Source organism: Apis dorsata, unplaced genomic scaffold (genome assembly GCF_000469605.1).
Source record: "Apis dorsata unplaced genomic scaffold, Apis dorsata 1.3 scaffold_397, whole genome shotgun sequence".
NCBI classification, from domain to species: domain Eukaryota; kingdom Metazoa; phylum Arthropoda; class Insecta; order Hymenoptera; family Apidae; genus Apis; species Apis dorsata.
The window spans coordinates 1,067,564-1,085,676 of record NW_006263656.1 but is presented as its reverse complement, the minus strand read 5'-3'; the positions used below and the strand labels follow the sequence as shown (position 1 = coordinate 1,085,676).

General features: G+C 24.0%; 3 protein-coding genes across 8 annotated transcripts in view; 1 reads left to right on the top strand and 2 right to left on the bottom strand.

The window, feature by feature from the left end:
- Nucleotides 1-638: 638 nt before the first annotated feature.
- Nucleotides 639-6,029, bottom strand: LOC102675054. Of its 2 annotated transcripts, none has more exons than XM_006619194.2 (5): nucleotides 5,950-6,029; nucleotides 3,249-3,552; nucleotides 2,181-2,458; nucleotides 1,550-1,738; nucleotides 639-1,234 (listed from the first exon to the last, which is right to left on the bottom strand). In XM_006619194.2, the coding sequence occupies exons 1-5, from the start codon at nucleotides 6,001-6,003 to the stop codon at nucleotides 1,196-1,198; spliced, it is 864 nt and encodes a 287-aa protein (XP_006619257.1). In that variant the 5' UTR covers nucleotides 6,004-6,029; the 3' UTR covers nucleotides 639-1,195. The 2 variants fall into 2 exon arrangements, with proteins under 2 accessions (XP_006619257.1, XP_006619258.1); XM_006619195.2 differs by lacking the exon at nucleotides 5,950-6,029 and adding an exon at nucleotides 5,676-5,759.
- A 2,758-nt stretch (nucleotides 6,030-8,787) lies between these two features.
- LOC102674754 (probable ATP-dependent RNA helicase DDX17) lies at nucleotides 8,788-16,066 on the bottom strand. Of its 4 annotated transcripts, none has more exons than XM_031512179.1 (8): nucleotides 15,870-16,066; nucleotides 14,958-15,308; nucleotides 13,909-14,562; nucleotides 13,654-13,826; nucleotides 13,523-13,582; nucleotides 9,884-10,126; nucleotides 9,614-9,778; nucleotides 8,788-9,527 (listed from the first exon to the last, which is right to left on the bottom strand). In XM_031512179.1, exons 1-8 carry the CDS (start codon nucleotides 15,884-15,886, stop codon nucleotides 9,499-9,501), a joined length of 1,692 nt encoding a protein of 563 aa, XP_031368039.1. In that variant the 5' UTR covers nucleotides 15,887-16,066; the 3' UTR covers nucleotides 8,788-9,498. The 4 variants fall into 4 exon arrangements, 3 of the variants coding, with proteins under 3 accessions (XP_031368039.1, XP_006619256.1, XP_031368040.1); XM_006619193.2 differs by having other exon boundaries at nucleotides 8,788-9,511; XR_004150971.1 differs by lacking the exons at nucleotides 8,788-9,527; nucleotides 9,614-9,778 and adding an exon at nucleotides 11,981-12,382 and having other exon boundaries at nucleotides 9,934-10,126.
- A 498-nt stretch (nucleotides 16,067-16,564) lies between these two features.
- LOC102673818 overlaps nucleotides 16,565-18,113 on the top strand; it is a 6,864-nt gene continuing 5,315 nt past the window's right edge. The window contains exons 1-2 of one of the 2 annotated variants that reach the window (XM_006619184.2): nucleotides 16,870-17,007; nucleotides 17,076-17,187. In XM_006619184.2, coding sequence (XP_006619247.1) covers nucleotides 16,986-17,007; nucleotides 17,076-17,187 — 134 coding nt within the window. In that variant the 5' untranslated portion in view covers nucleotides 16,870-16,985. Of the gene's footprint in view, nucleotides 17,188-18,113 lie in introns of both variants that reach the window. The other variant, XM_031512182.1, reaches the window with a different exon arrangement.

Here is an 18,113-nt window from a genome sequence, read left to right as displayed (position 1 = left end):
ATTAAATAAAAATATCAATTATATTATTATTTTAATTATTAAATGATTTCATATCCGAAAAATAAAGTTTCTGATGAAAAAAATATTTGATAAATGATTATGTAATAATTGATTTTACGATACTTTAAATTTAAATAAATATTCTATTGTCTATTATTATTTTCAAAAAAACTAAATTAATATTAATAATATAATTCAGATAATAGATTTTTAAATAACTTTTCTGAATTACTTCAATTCTAACTTAATTTCAATTTTATATTAAATATATTTTATATATTTTTTAACAAATATATAAATATATATTATATTAAATAATATATTATATTATAATATATAATATCGTTATATAAAATATTTAAGATTATTATAATGTTTAAATAATATAAAAAAAATATAAATAATTATTCATTTTTTAAATTAAAAATTGAGTATACTTTTACAATCTTTTCGTTATCTATATTTATATAAATTAAAAAAAAAGAGAAAACAATTTATAAAGATATAAAAATTATAATATTATTCTCTGCTTTGCTCACTTAAAAGTCTATTTGTATGAAAAACAATTTTATATATATATATAAATACAATATTAAACAACATTATTAATACATTTATTTTATAATTGAAAAAATAAAAACAAATTAGCAATATTCTGCTCGTGTTTTCTCCGCTTAGTGATATGAAGTTATGTCGCCGCTGTAGCGATTTTCAGAGATATAATATTAAATTTATATATCTGGAATATTTTATATAGGCGGCTTGCACGGTAATTAAATCTGTGCGAGTTTAAATGAATTAAGAAAATATACATTCTATTATAGCATTGCCAACTCAAGTCGTTCTTCTTTACGACTTTTCTTCCATTTATTGACTTATATTTATCCGGGCATAAGTAACATGTTGAATAAATTGAGGCATCGCAGGGAATAGAGATCCGAAATTCGAGACAGCGAAAGCCCTAAGAGCAATTTTCGAGAACGAGGAGGAGAAACAACGAAAATGAAAAGCCCTTTCGATGATACTTACTGTTAATATAAACGCAAATAGTTTGCTTACGTAAATTTTGGGATGTCGAAGATTGCCAAAAAAGCAAATCCGAATCAATTACATCCTGTCGTATGCGATCATATCAAGAGAACCGATATGTTGGTATCTTTGTTTGTGTGGGAGACATCGATAGTCCTTTGAAATATTAACGCGATAAATATTCGCGAGGCTGGGGTCCATTCCTCTGTAAGTAGATTATTATTGTTAGGAGAATTTATTTATTATTTAAAATATTAATGAAAAATTGATATTATTAAATGATAATATTAGAAAAAAATATAATGAAATTTTAATTTGTTCAATTGTTGTAATCTTATAAGATAACATTATTATTAAAATCTACAAATTGATATAATCATAATAAAATATATAAAATGATTGAAATAATTGTATCAATTTAAAAGAAATATTAGAGAAATATTTTATTCTAAAAATAAGTTTCTTCATTAATTTTAATAAATAGAACGCGATAAAGATTTTATTGTCATTTGTTACTCACTGTCCAAATTTGACCATTATTCGATGCATATCGTCCTTGACCAAATTCATAATTAATTTTCGTCGGGATTCCCAGTGTTGATTTTAGATATTGTTTCTGAGATTGTTGAATATTGAAAGGATACTCATTGTTTACAGAATCTTTGAAGGTAGATGTCTTTTCTGCTAGTTCTTCAGCTTTATATTGTTCCTAAAATTGTTAATTAAATAAAGAAAAAAATATCATAGAAAATTCCAAATTAAAAAGAGTATCTTTCAATTTTTTAGCATTTATCTAACAATGAAAAAAAGTTAAAAGTTATCTGTTTTATCTTTCATTTTTATCCATAAAAATTTATTACTTTAATTTTATGAATAGTTAACATATTACAAATTGTCCGATCTATCTTATCAATCAAGATTTTTTTTACATTTTTGAATAATAAAAGAGTTTTCAATCACTAGATGAATTCTTTCTTACAACATTCATTAAAAAGATATGAAGGAATTTATTTTCAAATATTATAATATTAATTTTTTTTAAGACTTTAATTTAATTAAATAAGAAATTTTAGAAAAAAAAACATTTGTTGAATGTAATTTATTTCATTTGTAATATGTTAATATCATTTATCTGATAATTTATTATTCACCTGTAATTCACGGGCCCGTTCAGCACGAAGTAATTCCTTCAAATGTTGAAAACTGCCAGCTTGCGATAAATGAGAGGGACCAACTATTGGGTTAATACGACTTTTTGATAACGGTGGATAAGAATTCATTGTTCCGAAAAAGCGCGGGATTTTATTGAAAAGTCGTGGTGAGTGTCGCATTCCATTTCTTAATCTACTTGCTGGTGCTTTATGTACTATTTTTCCATAAATTGGGGCACTACCTCCTGCACGGTTACGCGGTTTTCCCATAAATTTTCCTGCATATCATTATCAAATAGAATAAATAAAATCTATTAATAAATCTTATTTATTAATTGTCTATTAATTGTCGATAATTAAAGATAGTTTTATTTAATAATTATATAATAATTTTTTATAAAATAAGAAAAATATATTGTAAATTCAAGATTTTTTTATTAAAAACTTTTTTATTAAAAATTCGACTTTTATAATAGATTAAAATTGTAAATGTTTTATAATTTTTTATTATTTTCTTTTATAAAAGATATATACTTTTTTTTTAATTGGTGATGAGTTTCTTTAATTAATTTCGAACAGTAGTAGTTCAAGTATGAAACAAATCAGGCATTATCTTAGATTATCATCATATATTGATATCGATTTCATATAATCGTCGAATATATCTTAATATAAATGAATAATCTTAAATGAAAAATAAATATTTAAGAAAAAAATAAGTTATATAAAATGTAATGATCTAATAAAAGAAAAGAAATATATAGTTTTTCAACTTCTTTCATTTTTAATTTTTACAAATTTCTTTTTTATACAAAACTATCTATATTAAATTTCATTCAGCTTTTCGATTAAAAAAATTTTTTGATCTTAATTAAATTTACAATTGCTTACTATATGTTAATGAATATTATACGTTTATGAAAAAAATATTTGTATTTCAAATTTTCTTTATTTAATATCCTGAATTTTTTTTCTATAATTTTTTACTTACAAAATTCTATTATCCTTTTTTCCAAATAAACAGTATAATAATAGCATGGACTATGCACAACTACCATAAAATCTTACCGCGATAATTAAGATTGGGCTTGGAGTATTCGGAATAAGATTTCCACACGTTATATGAAAATGGATCGGGATAAAGAGAGTATCCGGTAGTAGTTTTAGCAGCTCTGCTTTGTCGTTTAGTGTACCTCCACATTGCCCTCAATTCTTCGCATGTCGGCTCCGTCAGGTCAACGCGCTTCTCGGCAATGTCGCCGGTGTTCCCTGATTGTGCCGAGATCGGATCAATGTATCGTATACCGGTCACGAACGGGGTGCTTGAGTACGCTAATACAAAAGCTGTCCATACGGCCACAGTACGCATTTTCTAGAAAATAAAATATATAAATTCATATTCAAAATTCAAGATGAAAGATGAAAAAAGATTCATTGCAGATTAATTATTTATTATAGAAAATTTTATCATTACTAGATACGTCGAAATTTTTATAAAGATTATAAATAGATTGTAGATGTATTGAGTAAATGATGTATTGAGGATAATGATATGGCTATTACAATATTTCATTGTATGAATTTGCGTTCATTGTTACAAAAAAATATTGATATACTTAAGATTATGAAATTAACAAGTAACGAAATTATAATTTAAATAACTCTTTTAAAATTTAGATAGAAGAAAAACTTTAGATAGAAATATTAAAATTGAACTTTTAAAATATTTTTTTTACAATATTTCTAAATACTTGCAAAAATTTAATATTATATTAAATATTTGAACATTCTTTATGAATTTTTCAGAGAATTATTTTTCGAAAAGAATGTTCTTTCTTTTAAGTCGAATTGTGAAATATTATATATATTTTCAGTAATTGTATTAATGAAATTCAAAGAGATAAAGATTAATTCCAAAAGTTTTCTCGATTAATGAATTAATGAAAATCCTTAATTAAAATTAGCACGAATATTGAAAATAATTAAATTTTACGTTTCGTAAAACTTAATTTCGTAAAAAGGAACTTATAATTGAATGTCTACTGTCTATTAATCCAAGAAAGTTTTATAATTAACTTACTAATAGCAACTAAATCAATTTTAAGAATCAATTCAATTACGATTAATAATATTTGAGAAAGTTCAATATCAAGTTCAATATAAATAAAATTACTCTCATAAATAATATATACTTTAAAAATCTAATAGGAAACTCGTCTAAAAAAGATTTATTTGACACAATGTTATCAAATTTCTTTTTTCTAATTTTTATTTTCATACTTATAAATTAATATCGTGCTTAATTCTATTTTTTTGCATCAATTATTTAATATTATTATTTAATTATTCTTTTTACATTTAAGATCTTTAAAAAGTATGAATTTTTTAATTGACTTTGCTTGATAATAATCGAATATAATTAAATATAAATTGATTTCTTTATGTCGTCAGATTGTGAGATATTTCTCTTTTCTTCAATATAATCTTACATCTATATCTTTGATCATTTCTAGTTCAATATATAATGGGATATTCAATTAAACAGTATTATTCTGATTCAAAATAATTTTTTATTTCTTGATTTTGATCGTATTTTTTGATCGTATTGTTGTATTGATGTCGTTAATAAAATATATATTTCAATGAATAAAAATATATTTTTTATTAAATATTAAATTGTTATTTGCTTAATTTATTCCTCAGAATCGATTTGCAAGAATTTAAAATATTTAAAAAAGAACTTAAATAATTTTTAATTAATTTTAACAATTTTATTAATTCTTTATAAATCTTTTTTCAATATAAATACATATTAATATATTTTTTATTACAGATATTATTATAAATTAAAATTATAAAAAATAATTGAATGATTCAAATGATATTTATTGACAATATATTTAATAATAAAACGTAAAAATTTAAACAAACTATGAAAAAAGATAATAACATTTTACTTAATTTTCTTGGTTATACATACTTTTAATTCTTAAAAAATACGTATGTAAAAGTAAATACAATTTGTATTAAAAATATTAAATATATAATATCTACATACATATTTTTTTCTCTTTTTAAAAGAAGAATTACTGATTATGTTTTTAAAGAAATAATTACTGAACTGCTTTTCGTTATCATTTCTAACAGCTGTTTCTCGAATCTATCATTTCTCTCTTTTCATCAATTTCTCCCTTAATACATACATATCAAATATGACTGATTGAAATGTAAAAGATTGCTTTCTTTTTTGAATTCCAAAATCAATAATAACATGAAAATTTATTTTTCATCTCAGATAATTTTTTATTCCATTATTCCATAGAATAAATTAAAAAGGAAAAAATTTGCAATAATTTAAAAAGAAAAAGAGAATATATAAAAATCGTTTAGGTAACAAATTTTTTTCTAATTATTAACACTTGACAAAGATTAAAATATCGTCTTTAATTTGTAATAAAATTAAATAAAAAATTAAGAAAAGAACGAAATACATACGTAATACTGATCGTTAACAGTTGACAGGATATCAATAATCAAGCAATGAAATTATGAAGAACATTTTTCACTAGGAATTTCGATAAATCAAAGGGAGCAGCGAACGAGAGAGCGAGCAAAGAACGAGTCGCATGAATGGAGTCAGCGGACACACGGAGTGGAGAATGAGGGTGAGAGAAAGAGAGAGAGAAACAGAGAGGGTGCCAAGGATGGAAGGAGGTCAAGAGTGGAACGAAGAGAAACTGGTGAATGAACGAGAGTTGGATTCACTAACCTGCCAGTCCACGCAGTCCGGAAACCGAGAAGCAACTGAGAGAGGTGGTATCATCGAGGCAACTATTCGCCTTCCTTTGCTGCCCCCTCTTCCAGTACACACCCCTTCATTCGTTTCAAGCCCCTCTACGCGAGCTCTGTTTAGCCCCCTCTCTCTTTTCTTTTTTCCTTTTCTCTACTTTTTTCTTCATATTCCAAAAAAAACTTTTCGTCAATTCGTAAACTGTTTCAAAAAATTTCGTTTCTAAAAATTTCTTTAATAACTCTTTATTTTTTTATTTTTTCTTTAGCATTCTTTTTTGTGTGTATACAAATGATAATTTTTGGAAATTATTCTCTCGATATTTTGTCTAATGGATATAATAAAATTGATAATTTAAAATTATTATATAATTATATTATTATATTATATGAAGATGATATATTTTTAATTATTTTTGATCTTTTGGAAATTATTTTTGTATAATAGATTTTTTATTTTTATTCTTTTTCTTTTTCATCCCTTTTTAACTATTTTACTTATATACTATACAAATGACTTTATTAATTATCTATCGAATAATATGAATTTATTGTTCGATATAAAAATAAAATAATTTCATTACATTAAACTATATTCTTTTAATTTTATTAATGTATTGAAATTTCTTAATATATATAATTATTATAATATTCTATACTAAATATCTTAACTAAGATAGATTTAGATTTACTATAATAAAGTAATAAAACAATTAAAAAAGAATTCATTCAATCATTTTTAATTTGAAAATTTTTAAATATTAAAGCTGTTTTAAAGCTAGAGTCATAGATTACGAATAAGCTTATAAGTTCCGGTTCGTCTGCGCAACAAGTTTCTCCCTGGGACTTAAAATCGTTGTAGTCCGTATTCTCAACCTAAATGAGAAATTGCATCACTGAATTATTCAATTTATTGAAAAATTCATCATCAAACATTTTTTGATCTTTTATTTGACAAAATAAATCAATATCAATATTCTTTTCTTAATTTTTAATAAAATAAGTGTATTATAAATTTATACATAAATTGATATCTTAATTTTAACAATAAAATCTTAAATAATTTATCTAATTTAAATATATCTAAATTTATATAAAAAATGTTTTAGTTATTTTCAAAGTATTCGTTTATTTTTTTTTAAATTAATTAATAAAATGAATTATTCACGTGGAAATCTTTGGCTGACTATTATAAGTCTAAACTACTTGATGCTTCAAATAACTAAGATAAGTTACTGAATAAGTATATGATTTACTAAAACAAATATTTCGCTATTTATTATATTGTTATGAATATATTGTTCATAGTTAGACAAGATATAAAGTCAAGATACGAAATAAAAGAAACTGGAGGATATTTCGCTATCAACATCGTTCATTTTTTCGTATTTTGATAAAGAATTATTATTGTCTCAAAACAGATAGATCTTATGTGGATGGAATAATCAACATAAACAATGCCTCTTCTGTTGACAATTTTCGTCGATATAAGTATCAAACGTTTAAATTAATAAACTTTATATAATTTTATGAGAATATTAAACTTTAAGCTTTTAAAGATGTTTCAAAACAGCTAATTTTAAACTTTGCAAATATTTCTTATATTTTTCTCAATGTAATTCCTTACTCGTTCAGAATAGTAATCGAATTAATAATCGAATTTCGAGTATAAAAATTTATATAATTTACGAAATTTACGTAAAATACATAAAGTGTGAACTTTTCAAAAAGCATGGGGCTAAATGTCAATTTTAGGGCAAAGTGGTTGTGCGCCTGCATTCGTGCGTATAATCGAAGACAGGGTTGGAACCCCCTCTCTTGTTAGCCACCCACGGCATTCCAGTAATCGGACTACCCTTCTTCGTTTTACCTCTCCCCATCTTTCAAGGCCCCTTCTCCTCCGCTAACCCCGTGTCACAGCAGTGCGGCTGCTGAATGGCTGAAAGTGGGGGTAACTCATCTCTCCTCTAACCACCCACGCAATCAATAGCAGCCTTGCTGCTTCTACTGAATGGACTCTGCCCTCCACGGTCTCCGCTGTTCTTCGTCTGCTTCGAGCCGGCTTCTATCCTTTTTCACCCTCACTCTATCGATTACTACGCCCTTGCCTAGTGCGATCTTGCGGGGGGCTGCTCTATCGACCCATCCACCTGTATTACAGTTCATTCATAAATCTTTGCTGCTTTTCACTCAAGATTGCGGTCTGATTTTTTTCTCGATTATTTATTTAAAAAATTATTGAATAAATTTGACATTCGTACATCAATTTGATTTATAGAGTTCGTAAATATTAATAATTATATGAAGATACATGTGTATGAAGTTTTTTTAAAATAATGTGTTATATATTATTTTTGTGCTAATAATAAATAACTTTCATTTTAATATTGTGCAGTTTTATTCTATTATCTAAATGGTGAAAGTGATTTTTTTTTTTATAAATTTATTTAATAAAAAAAAAAATGTGAATATTTTTTCCTAATGGTCTTATAGACAAACTTCTCATTTAAAATCCAATCATTTCACTGTTGAGATGATGAAGAAATTCTTCAATAAACATTTGTTAACATTAATTGAGTAGAAAGAACACTTAAGATTTATAAATTTATACATAAAATAAGAATAGAATTTAAAGATTCAATTAGTATGATATTTTATGTGATTTTTGTATCTTTTTGTCTGAAAAAATAAGAAACAAAAATATATAATAAATATAGAAAAAAGAGAAGACAGGAGATAATTAGTAAATAATTTTTTAAATTAATTAATAAATTTATTTATTACATTTTTGTTAAATACTGTACATTATTTTTTCGAATTTAAATGCTCAAGTACATATATGAATTAATTGCTAATAAGCACTATGTATGTACCTATAATTATTCATCAGTAAATACGATATTTTTTTTTTTAATCTAGACTTTTTAAGTAATTTGTTGTCATTCATCAATTAAAGTCACATTGCCGTTTACATGCTCCTTATTTTGTATTATCAAATATGCAACGGCTATTTATAAAAAACGTATATATTATACTATATGTGAATATAATAATTCCAAATTCTTATATAAATTTATCTTATATAATTAAAATGTGAATTAAAAAAAAAATCTATGGATACAGAAATATATATATATAAATATTCATACAATATCAAATTATATTCTTGATTTTATTCAGAGTTTTTGATTTCAATAATTTGGTTAAATAATTTTTCACTTTATTTAAAATCAATATATTCTAATACGTGTTATCAGTTGATCATATCATTCTATTATATTTTAAGAAAGTATACTCGCTCATTAGAAACATCTTATATTATATTTCTAATATAATCTATCTGTAATGCACAAAGATTATACGTAACACGTCATATGACATGTTTACATTAATGGAATATCAATATTACAATTTATATGACGTGTATTAAGTGTGTTCTTTAAAAGAGACGTAAAAAAAAAAACATTAATTATATGCAATTGGTCATTAACTGCTCATGGAAGATCATCTTTCGCTGCTCCAATAGCTTTTACCGATTACTTCTGTAAACATACAAATCTTTTTACACAATACAAAATTTGCAAATCTGTTTCAGTAGAATCATGAAAATGTAAATAATATAATATGAACTTATTATTACTTACCTGCACGATTACTAACAGGACTACGACTCCGGGAATAGCTCCGACTATAACTTCGACGATTACCACGACCATTGTATTCTCTACTATGACTTCGACTTCTACTTCTTGAATAGCTACGATCTTTTCCATTTCGACCACCTCGAGATCGCCATCTATTTCTTCCACCTAAGAATATTAAATCAATTAATTATATCAATAAATGCAAATTGCAATAATATGAGATAAAAGTTAAAAAAAAAATTATTTTATCAAGTTAAAGTATACAAATACCTCTATGCCTGCCATATCCACCACTTTTACTATCGGCAAGTTCTAATAGCTTTGGATTTATAACTTGATTCGCTTCTTTTAATACCTGGATTAGGTCGTTAGCCTTATTCGAATTATTAGGTGTAAAAAAGGTATAGGCTGTACCAGTTTTTTGCCGACGTCCTGTTCGACCGATTCGATGAACGTAATCTTCCGAACAGGAAGGATAGTCAAAATTGATGACAAACTTGACGTCTTCAACGTCTGAAATAAAGCATACGTATTAGATACTGGTCACTAAAAGCATCCGCCTCCCAGACAGACATCGGTTAAGATAGTATTATGGCAAGACGAATAAAATATTGTATTAAATATCAATCATTTATTTTGAACAAATTTTTAGATTGAAGTACGCTCTCCAAAGATAATTATAAATTCATTGATTATATATGTTTTAAAAAATGAAATTAAAAAAAAAAAAAAAACACATTAAGAGCTGATATAGACGAGCAATATGATATTGTTGCGATTTCACTGTAGTAATGCTGTCTGATTCGACATTTTATATTTCTAATAACATAATACGAATGTACAATATTGAAAATACAAATAAATGTGCCGAATATACAGCGTTACTACTGAGAAATTGCAACTAACTACATTGTATAGCTTATCTACATCGAACCTAAATCTTACAAAGTATTTTATTTATTATATTCTTTTAAGAATAAATTATCTATTTCTAATTTTATTTAAATAATAAAATAAAATAAAAACTAAAGTAATAAAAAAAATATTATGTTTTTAGAGAGCGTTTTGAAAGTATAAAATGCTGAAATAAATTTCTGTTCAAAAACAATTCTGGTTCCTCATTCATAAAAATATTATTTCTTTTTCTGTATATTTTTATTTTTAATTTTTTTTTAATATTTTATATATTTTATAGTATTTTTGTTTTAAGTATTTTATATATTTTTTAGAAAAATTATTAAAATTTTAATTATTTTATATATACATTATTTAAATATATATGAAATTATTTATTGATTTTTATCACAATAAATATTATGCATTTATATCCTTAAAAAAAAAAAATCAAAATGATATCAAAATATCAAAATATCAAAATGAAACCAGAATTGATATACAAAAAACTTTATTGAATGTAATAGTTAATATAATGTGAATATGTAATGACAGTTATTAATGAAGGATTTATAAGGATAAAGGAAATGTAAATTTAAATGGATATGTATATAGAAGAATGTGTATGTATATAGAAATGTACATATATGCATATATACAAGTACAGAATGTTTTATAAAATATGCGCTATATAAAATATTAAAAATTCTTAAATTAAGAATAAGAGAGTTCTTAATAATATTATGTGACCATTAATTAACAACTTTTAAATTTATATATAATATATATATAAAAGATAATTTGAAATATAAAATTATTTTTGAGAATATTATTATATTTTACAAAGCTGATAAATAATGATCACAAAAAATATAAGGAATAACTTGTTTTAATTCAAGAATTTCTCATATGTTTTAGTATATCACATCTTACAAAACATTTTGTTATATATATATATATGCAAAAAAGTATACATATTGAAACCCTTAGAAAAATGCTATTTGAGCTATACTACATCTTTATAAAAATCTAAGACATTTTTGATCAAATGAAATGTTGACCAATTCTTAATAAAGAAGATATTTAAATTTAATTGAAATTTTTGTGAGAAATTTTTAAATATAAATAAATCAAATATAATAAATATATAATAAATAAATATAATTAATTTTTGATTTATGATTATTATAATTATGATCAATATTTAATTACATCTTCTAAATTAATAATTGTACAATATTTCACTATCGAATGAAATTTCTTTAATCAAAAACTATCTTAGTCTTTATCAAAGAAAAATGCTATACAGTCAAATTGCTCTTTTTCTGGGTGAAAGTATAATTATTGACTGAATTATTATATATAGAAACTGTAATTATTGATATATACAGTTATATATATATATATAGCGATTAATTTAAAATTACTGTTATACTAAAATTAGGCAGTGGGTGAGTGTCGCTAGCAACGTACGGGCAGGGCCTGGCTGTTTGCGCTCGCTCCAGCTACAGCCTCCGCCATTCTGTTGCTACAGGGCACACTTAGAGGCTCTGGCATCAGCTACCATGCCACCGCCTCATTGGACCGTTGTTGGGTCTGATTAGCTTGAGCGGCCAGCGCAGGGGATTCTATTCTGGCAACAACGACTTGGCCAGCCCAGATGGCGTACAGCGTAGCGTAGAACTGATATCCAGTATGTAGAAGGTAAAGTAGATCCCGATTTGGCCCGGACTGGCCCTTCACGTAATTGACGTATAGAGGCACGCGTCGCAGCCAGCGCAGACAATGCAAACTAGTGCACCACCGAACAAACAGGCGGCGGGCACCCCCAATTTGCTTTGCATTACCCGGCGTGGGTCTGCGCGCAATGTGCCTCTGCAATACAAACAAAGATCCAACCGCGTTAGGTATATGTTTATCTCATTATTTTCCTGTGTTCAATATGAATTTTGTATTACAGTATTTTTTTTTTTGTTTTTTTTTTTTTTTTTTTTCATATTGTTTTATTCTTTTATCAACTATCTTCTACAAAATTCTGGTAATCTCAATGAAAGCGAGTTTATGGGAAAAAATATAATTTAAACTTCTATAATCATTATATAAGTTTTGGCAAGCATAAAACATTTTTATTAGATTAATTTTAAGTTCAAATTATAATTATGATGTAGATACAATAATATAAAATGATGCCTTTCATTATCCCATAAAATTATATAATTCTTTAAGAAAATTATATCTTATATATTTTCAATATAAATTTTATAAATGTTTGTTTGTAATTAAAATTCATTTACTTTTTTTTTTAATTAGGTAAATTATTTTTATTCACCTTCATAAATCAATAAAAAATGCTTGCCGAGTAATATATTTCTTTCTTTTTTTATTTCTTTCATATAATATTCAAAAATTATTACCTTTAGCAAAAAATGAGGAAGCAAAATAACTACACATATTAAAAATGCTAAATGAACCACATTATGCATTTAGAATATTATGTATTTAAATTTAATTTGTAAAGTTTTTATTAAGTATTTTCTTATTAATATTTCCAAATTACTGAACTCGAAAAATATCATTTAAATATTTATTTATATTTATATAATTTATTAATATTGATTACTGTTTCTAATTAAGAAATTGATAAATCTCTTTTATTTTGATTCTAATCATAAAGTAGTTCATTAATGAAATCTTGTTCTGATTATTACATATATAAGAATCACGTATGTCTTAATATAAAACTATTTCATTTCTAGGAAACAAATTGCAATAACAAAAGAAAATCTATTTAAAAGATATATACTAATAATTAGCAAGTATATTATATTTTGAATATATATATATTTATTTATGTTTTTAATATTATCAGAACAAGATATTCAGAATATTATAGTAATTATTAAACTCACTGCTAGAAATATGATTTAAAATAGTTCATTTTCCATACCAAAGGAAAATGATGAATAATACTCTTATTTCTATTTTATTACATTATCATAACAATCATTTACTTACCAAGTCCACGAGCAGCAACATCTGTTGCGACAAGAATTGGCGCTTTTCCCGATCTAAAATCTAAAAATTGAAAAGAAAACTCAGTTTTGATTGTAATATAAATTAAAATGTGATATAAAATTAATATTTACCTTGTAAAACCCAATCTCTTTCTTGTTGTGTCTTATCACCATGTATACAAACAGCTGGCCAGCCATCCCTCTTCATTTTTCTTGTGATTTCATCTACTCTGCGCTTTGTTTCAATAAATACAATAGTTTTATTTTCACTTTCTGCCATTATTTCTTTTAAAAGAGTACTCAATCTATAAAAATAATATTAGAAATAAAAAATATATAATTTTTTGATAAATAAATAGTTTTTTAAATATATACTTAATCTCTTACTTATTTTCTTTTTCATAGTCTTGACATACATCAATGATTTGTAATATATTATGATTTGCAGCTAATTGTAGAGATCCAACATTGATTTGAGCATAATCTTTTAGAAAATCTTCAGCTAAATTTTTTACTTCTTTAGGCCATGTAGCAGACCACATTAATGTCTGTCTATCTGGCCTAATTTGTTCTATGATTTTTCTAATTTGAGGCTCAAATCCCATATCTAACATTCTATCTGCTTCATCTAATACTAAATAGGTACATCTTTTTAAATTTGTACGTCCTGATTCAAGAAAATCTAACAGTCTACCAGGTGTAGCTATAACAATCTCTACACCACCATCTAAATCTCTAGCTTGTGCACCTTTTGGTGCTCCACCATATAAACATGTATTTCTAATGCCAGAGGAATGACCAAAATCATCAGCAACTTGCTGAATTTGTTGTGCAAGCTCTCGTGTTGGAGCTAAAACTAAAGCAATAGGTCCATCTTTTCGACCTAATTTAGGTTGACTATTAATATGAACAATTGCAGGAAGTATATAAGACAGTGTTTTTCCAGAACCAGTTGATGCAATTCCTACCATATCTCTTCCACTTAAAGCAATTGGCCAACCCTGTGCTTGTATTGATGTAGGTTCTGTAAAACCTTGTCGTCTGAAAATTATAAATAACAACAATTCTTTTATAATCTATTAAATCAAATTGATCTCATTTTGCATTAATGTTTAAGTCAAATTTTTCAATATTTATTTTAATCATTTTTTTATCAATTTTAATGTTTTGCTATTCTGTTTTTATCTTAAAATCCTAACAACTCTACTTCTGTTCTTACTTGATCTGATGAAAGTTAAAAGTTCCAGAATAAACAAGTTTTAAGTTCTGTGTGATAGTATTCTTGACAATGTATATGTCATCGCATACTGGATACTTGTTCTAAACTTAAGAAACAAATTCTAATATCACTATTGTAAAATAATTGTACATTGTAAATACTAATTCATTTGGAACATTTTAATTTTAAACAAATTTATTATCTTAAAAGAACTTACTTAATTTCTTTCAGAACATAGTCTGGAAAACCTGTTTCTTCAAATGTAAATACAGGATTAGGTATATTTTTTCCCTTAAGGGTAATTTCTTTTTCACTTCTGTATTGTTCAACTATGCGTGGATCACGGTTTTGAACTGCTTCATGTGGTACATAAAAATCTTTTTTAAAAGGTTCTAATCGACTTAAATCCCATCTAGGTTTTCTTAAATTTGCTCCAGGTTGCCCACGGCTATTTCTACCACCACCTCGATCTCTGCCTCCACTGCTACCCCAATTTCTTCTATCTCTTGGTGATCTACTACGAGATCTGCTACGAGATCTACGTCTCCTATCTCTATCACGACTACGACTAAAAAATAAAATACAAAATATTTATTAATATTTAAATATAAATTTAAAATATAAGTTATTTTTTAAATAAAAAATTCATGTTGATTTATAAAAATAAAAATACAAATATTTTTATTAACTATTTCTAACATAATATATATTTTTTAAAATATTTATATTTATACTTTATTATACTTTTTTAAAATATATTAAATCTATAGCAATTTTATTTAATTAATTTATTTAAAATATGTAACATTTTTATTTTATCATTAATTTTAAAAATTCAAATTATTTTAAATTTTATATGTATATATATATATATATATATATATATATAAATTTTTTTGAAGCTATATCAAAAACATGCGGAAGGTTATAATGGCTGTAAAAATATAAATGCTTTAAAATCTCTTCTTAGTTTTATAGTCTTATTTCTCATTTTACATATAATTTTTTCTACTGTACTGCATGAACAGTTGCTATTCAAATATATTCACTTCAAATATGTGATATTAGTGCTGAACATTGAACATATTGATAACATGCATTTTCACATATCTATACATATATGGCTTACCTTCTATAGCGACCCATATTCAATTTTTTCTTACTTTCTCCCTTCTTTTAATGACGCTCTACTATTAATAATAATTACTCAAACATAAAAAAATAGTAAGTTGTAAAATTTAACTCCAATCAAAAGCCGTAAATGAAAGCGTTTTCTATGCCACAAACGACGCAATTATAAGAAAGAATGATACCATTATAAAATTTTCCACGCATGCGCAATTAATATCTATTTTAATAATAATTTTTGTAATTTTGTAAACAATATTAAAGTTTTAAATAATGAAAAACTTATCATTAAATTGTAATTATTAGTCTTTTAATATTTAAAATTAATACAATATAAATACAACTGTTACATATTTATACTAATTTAAAATTTTAAGTTATTATTTTATTAATTTGGAAAATTAATAAATTTTCAAAATTAAAATTTATATGATAAATTATAAAACTGTAATTTTTTTCTTTTTATTATAATTTTTAATATTTAATTTCAAATTTCTAATAAATTTAATTTTTTATTTTTAATATTAAATTTATTTCTTAAAGTAAAAAAAACATATTGTTTATTAATATCTCTTTATTTATTAATATTAAAATGTTTCTTAAGAATATTTAAATTCATTTCATTTTTATTCGTCTCTACCAATGGCAGTAGTTCATATTTCCACAGCAGAGCAGAATATTTATTACTATTAGTCGCTCTTGAGCCACTGAAGTGATGGGAGAGGTTAAGTTATTGTGCATTATTATAGTGTATTAATATTTACAGTGCAAGCAAAATATATTTTAATTGTAATCTTCACAATAATAAAATTCTTTTTTTTTTTTTTTTAAATGTTAAAAAGTTTTTGCTTTAAAATGATTTATGTGATAAAATAATATATTACATATATCTATATATGCTTATTCTATATAAAAAAATCTTTAATATCGTTATATTTAATACTTAATAAAATAATATGACATTTATAACAATATTTTGAGATTAATATAAAATATATAATATAAAAGATTAATTAAAGTGAAAAGATTTTTAAAAATGACATGATAATTAAAAAATCGTAAAATAAAAAAATAATGATTGCATGAGAAAAACCTTGAACATATAGCGCCAAACAATATGCATGATCTAATAAGACAAAGTAAGAAGATGACTTCACGCGAAATGTGATCAGAAATAATCGAAACGTCAACGACAACTAAATTTCAGGATCAACACTACTTCCTTTTTTGTTATGCGACAACCACGGTACGATGAGAAACGGAACGATAACCACACGTGCTGATGTTTATGCGGAAGAAATTCCTTGTACATCTGAAAGGTAAATCTACATATTTTAAAAATTGTATTTCTATAAAAATTATATTTAAAAAAATAATATAAATTTTTTATTTGTCTTCTATGTTGCTTTGTGTATTTTAGCATACTATTAAGAATCAAAAAATATGAAAAAATTAAGATGTTTTTTCATCATTTATCATTTATCATTTAAAAATATCATTTATCTTTTTATTGATATGTCGTAATATTGATAATGAATATGCAAATATTTATATGAATATAGTGTTTGATATTCTGTTCTTATTTATTCTTATTTCTTAATGTCATGACTGATGCTTTGTGGTATCAAGTGACTTCTGTGAAGGTGAAGAAGTAATTTAATCTATCATCTTTAAAGGTAAACGAAATAAATGTGTTAATATGCAATATCCAAATGCATATTTCAAAATGGTATTTTAAATATAAGTATTTATAATCTATTTTTAATGAAAATAAAAAAATTAAATTATACATTCAGTCTTGAAAGTTTTTTTAATAAATTACATTATTTATTTATTTACATATATCTTGTAAAAATAAAAAAAGAAATTATTATAATTCAATTTATTTATTTTTTTTTTTAAAAGCCATTGATTTAAAAAGTTTTATTCTGTATCCATTCTGTATTGTTCTGTATCCATCTCGCTTTAAAACTGGTTTTATATGGTTCACTTATATATATATTAAAAAATGATAGAATAAGTCAAAAAACGTTTCAATAAAATCTAAATTAAAAAAATTAATGATATTATATGCAGAATTAAATTTGTAAAGAAATGATTAAATTTATGTAATATATATTATTTTTTAAAATAAACTTATTTTTAAAATTAGTTTTATTTTAAACATTGTGTTTATTAAATTAAATTGTTCTAATTTATTATATTTTTATATTAAATAATTATTTTTAATTTATTTTTAAATTTT

Excerpts from the sequence above, each read along its gene's own strand:
- LOC102675054 (XM_006619194.2), bottom strand. The coding sequence starts at position 6,003 with ATGATACCACCTCTCTCAGTTGCTTCTCGGTTTCCGGACTGCGTGGAC. Across the intron at positions 1,739-2,180 it reads AACGGGCCCGTGAATTACAG|GAACAATATAAAGCTGAAGA; the intron begins GTGAATAATAAA and ends TAACAATTTTAG. Across the intron at positions 1,235-1,549 it reads ATAATGGTCAAATTTGGACA|AGGAATGGACCCCAGCCTCG; the intron begins GTGAGTAACAAA and ends ATCTACTTACAG.
- LOC102674754 (XM_006619193.2), bottom strand. Across the intron at positions 14,563-14,957 it reads TATGTTCTGAAAGAAATTAA|ACGACAAGGTTTTACAGAAC; the intron begins GTAAGTTCTTTT and ends TATAATTTTCAG. Across the intron at positions 10,127-13,522 it reads TGTTGCTGCTCGTGGACTTG|ACGTTGAAGACGTCAAGTTT; the intron begins GTAAGTAAATGA and ends GCTTTATTTCAG.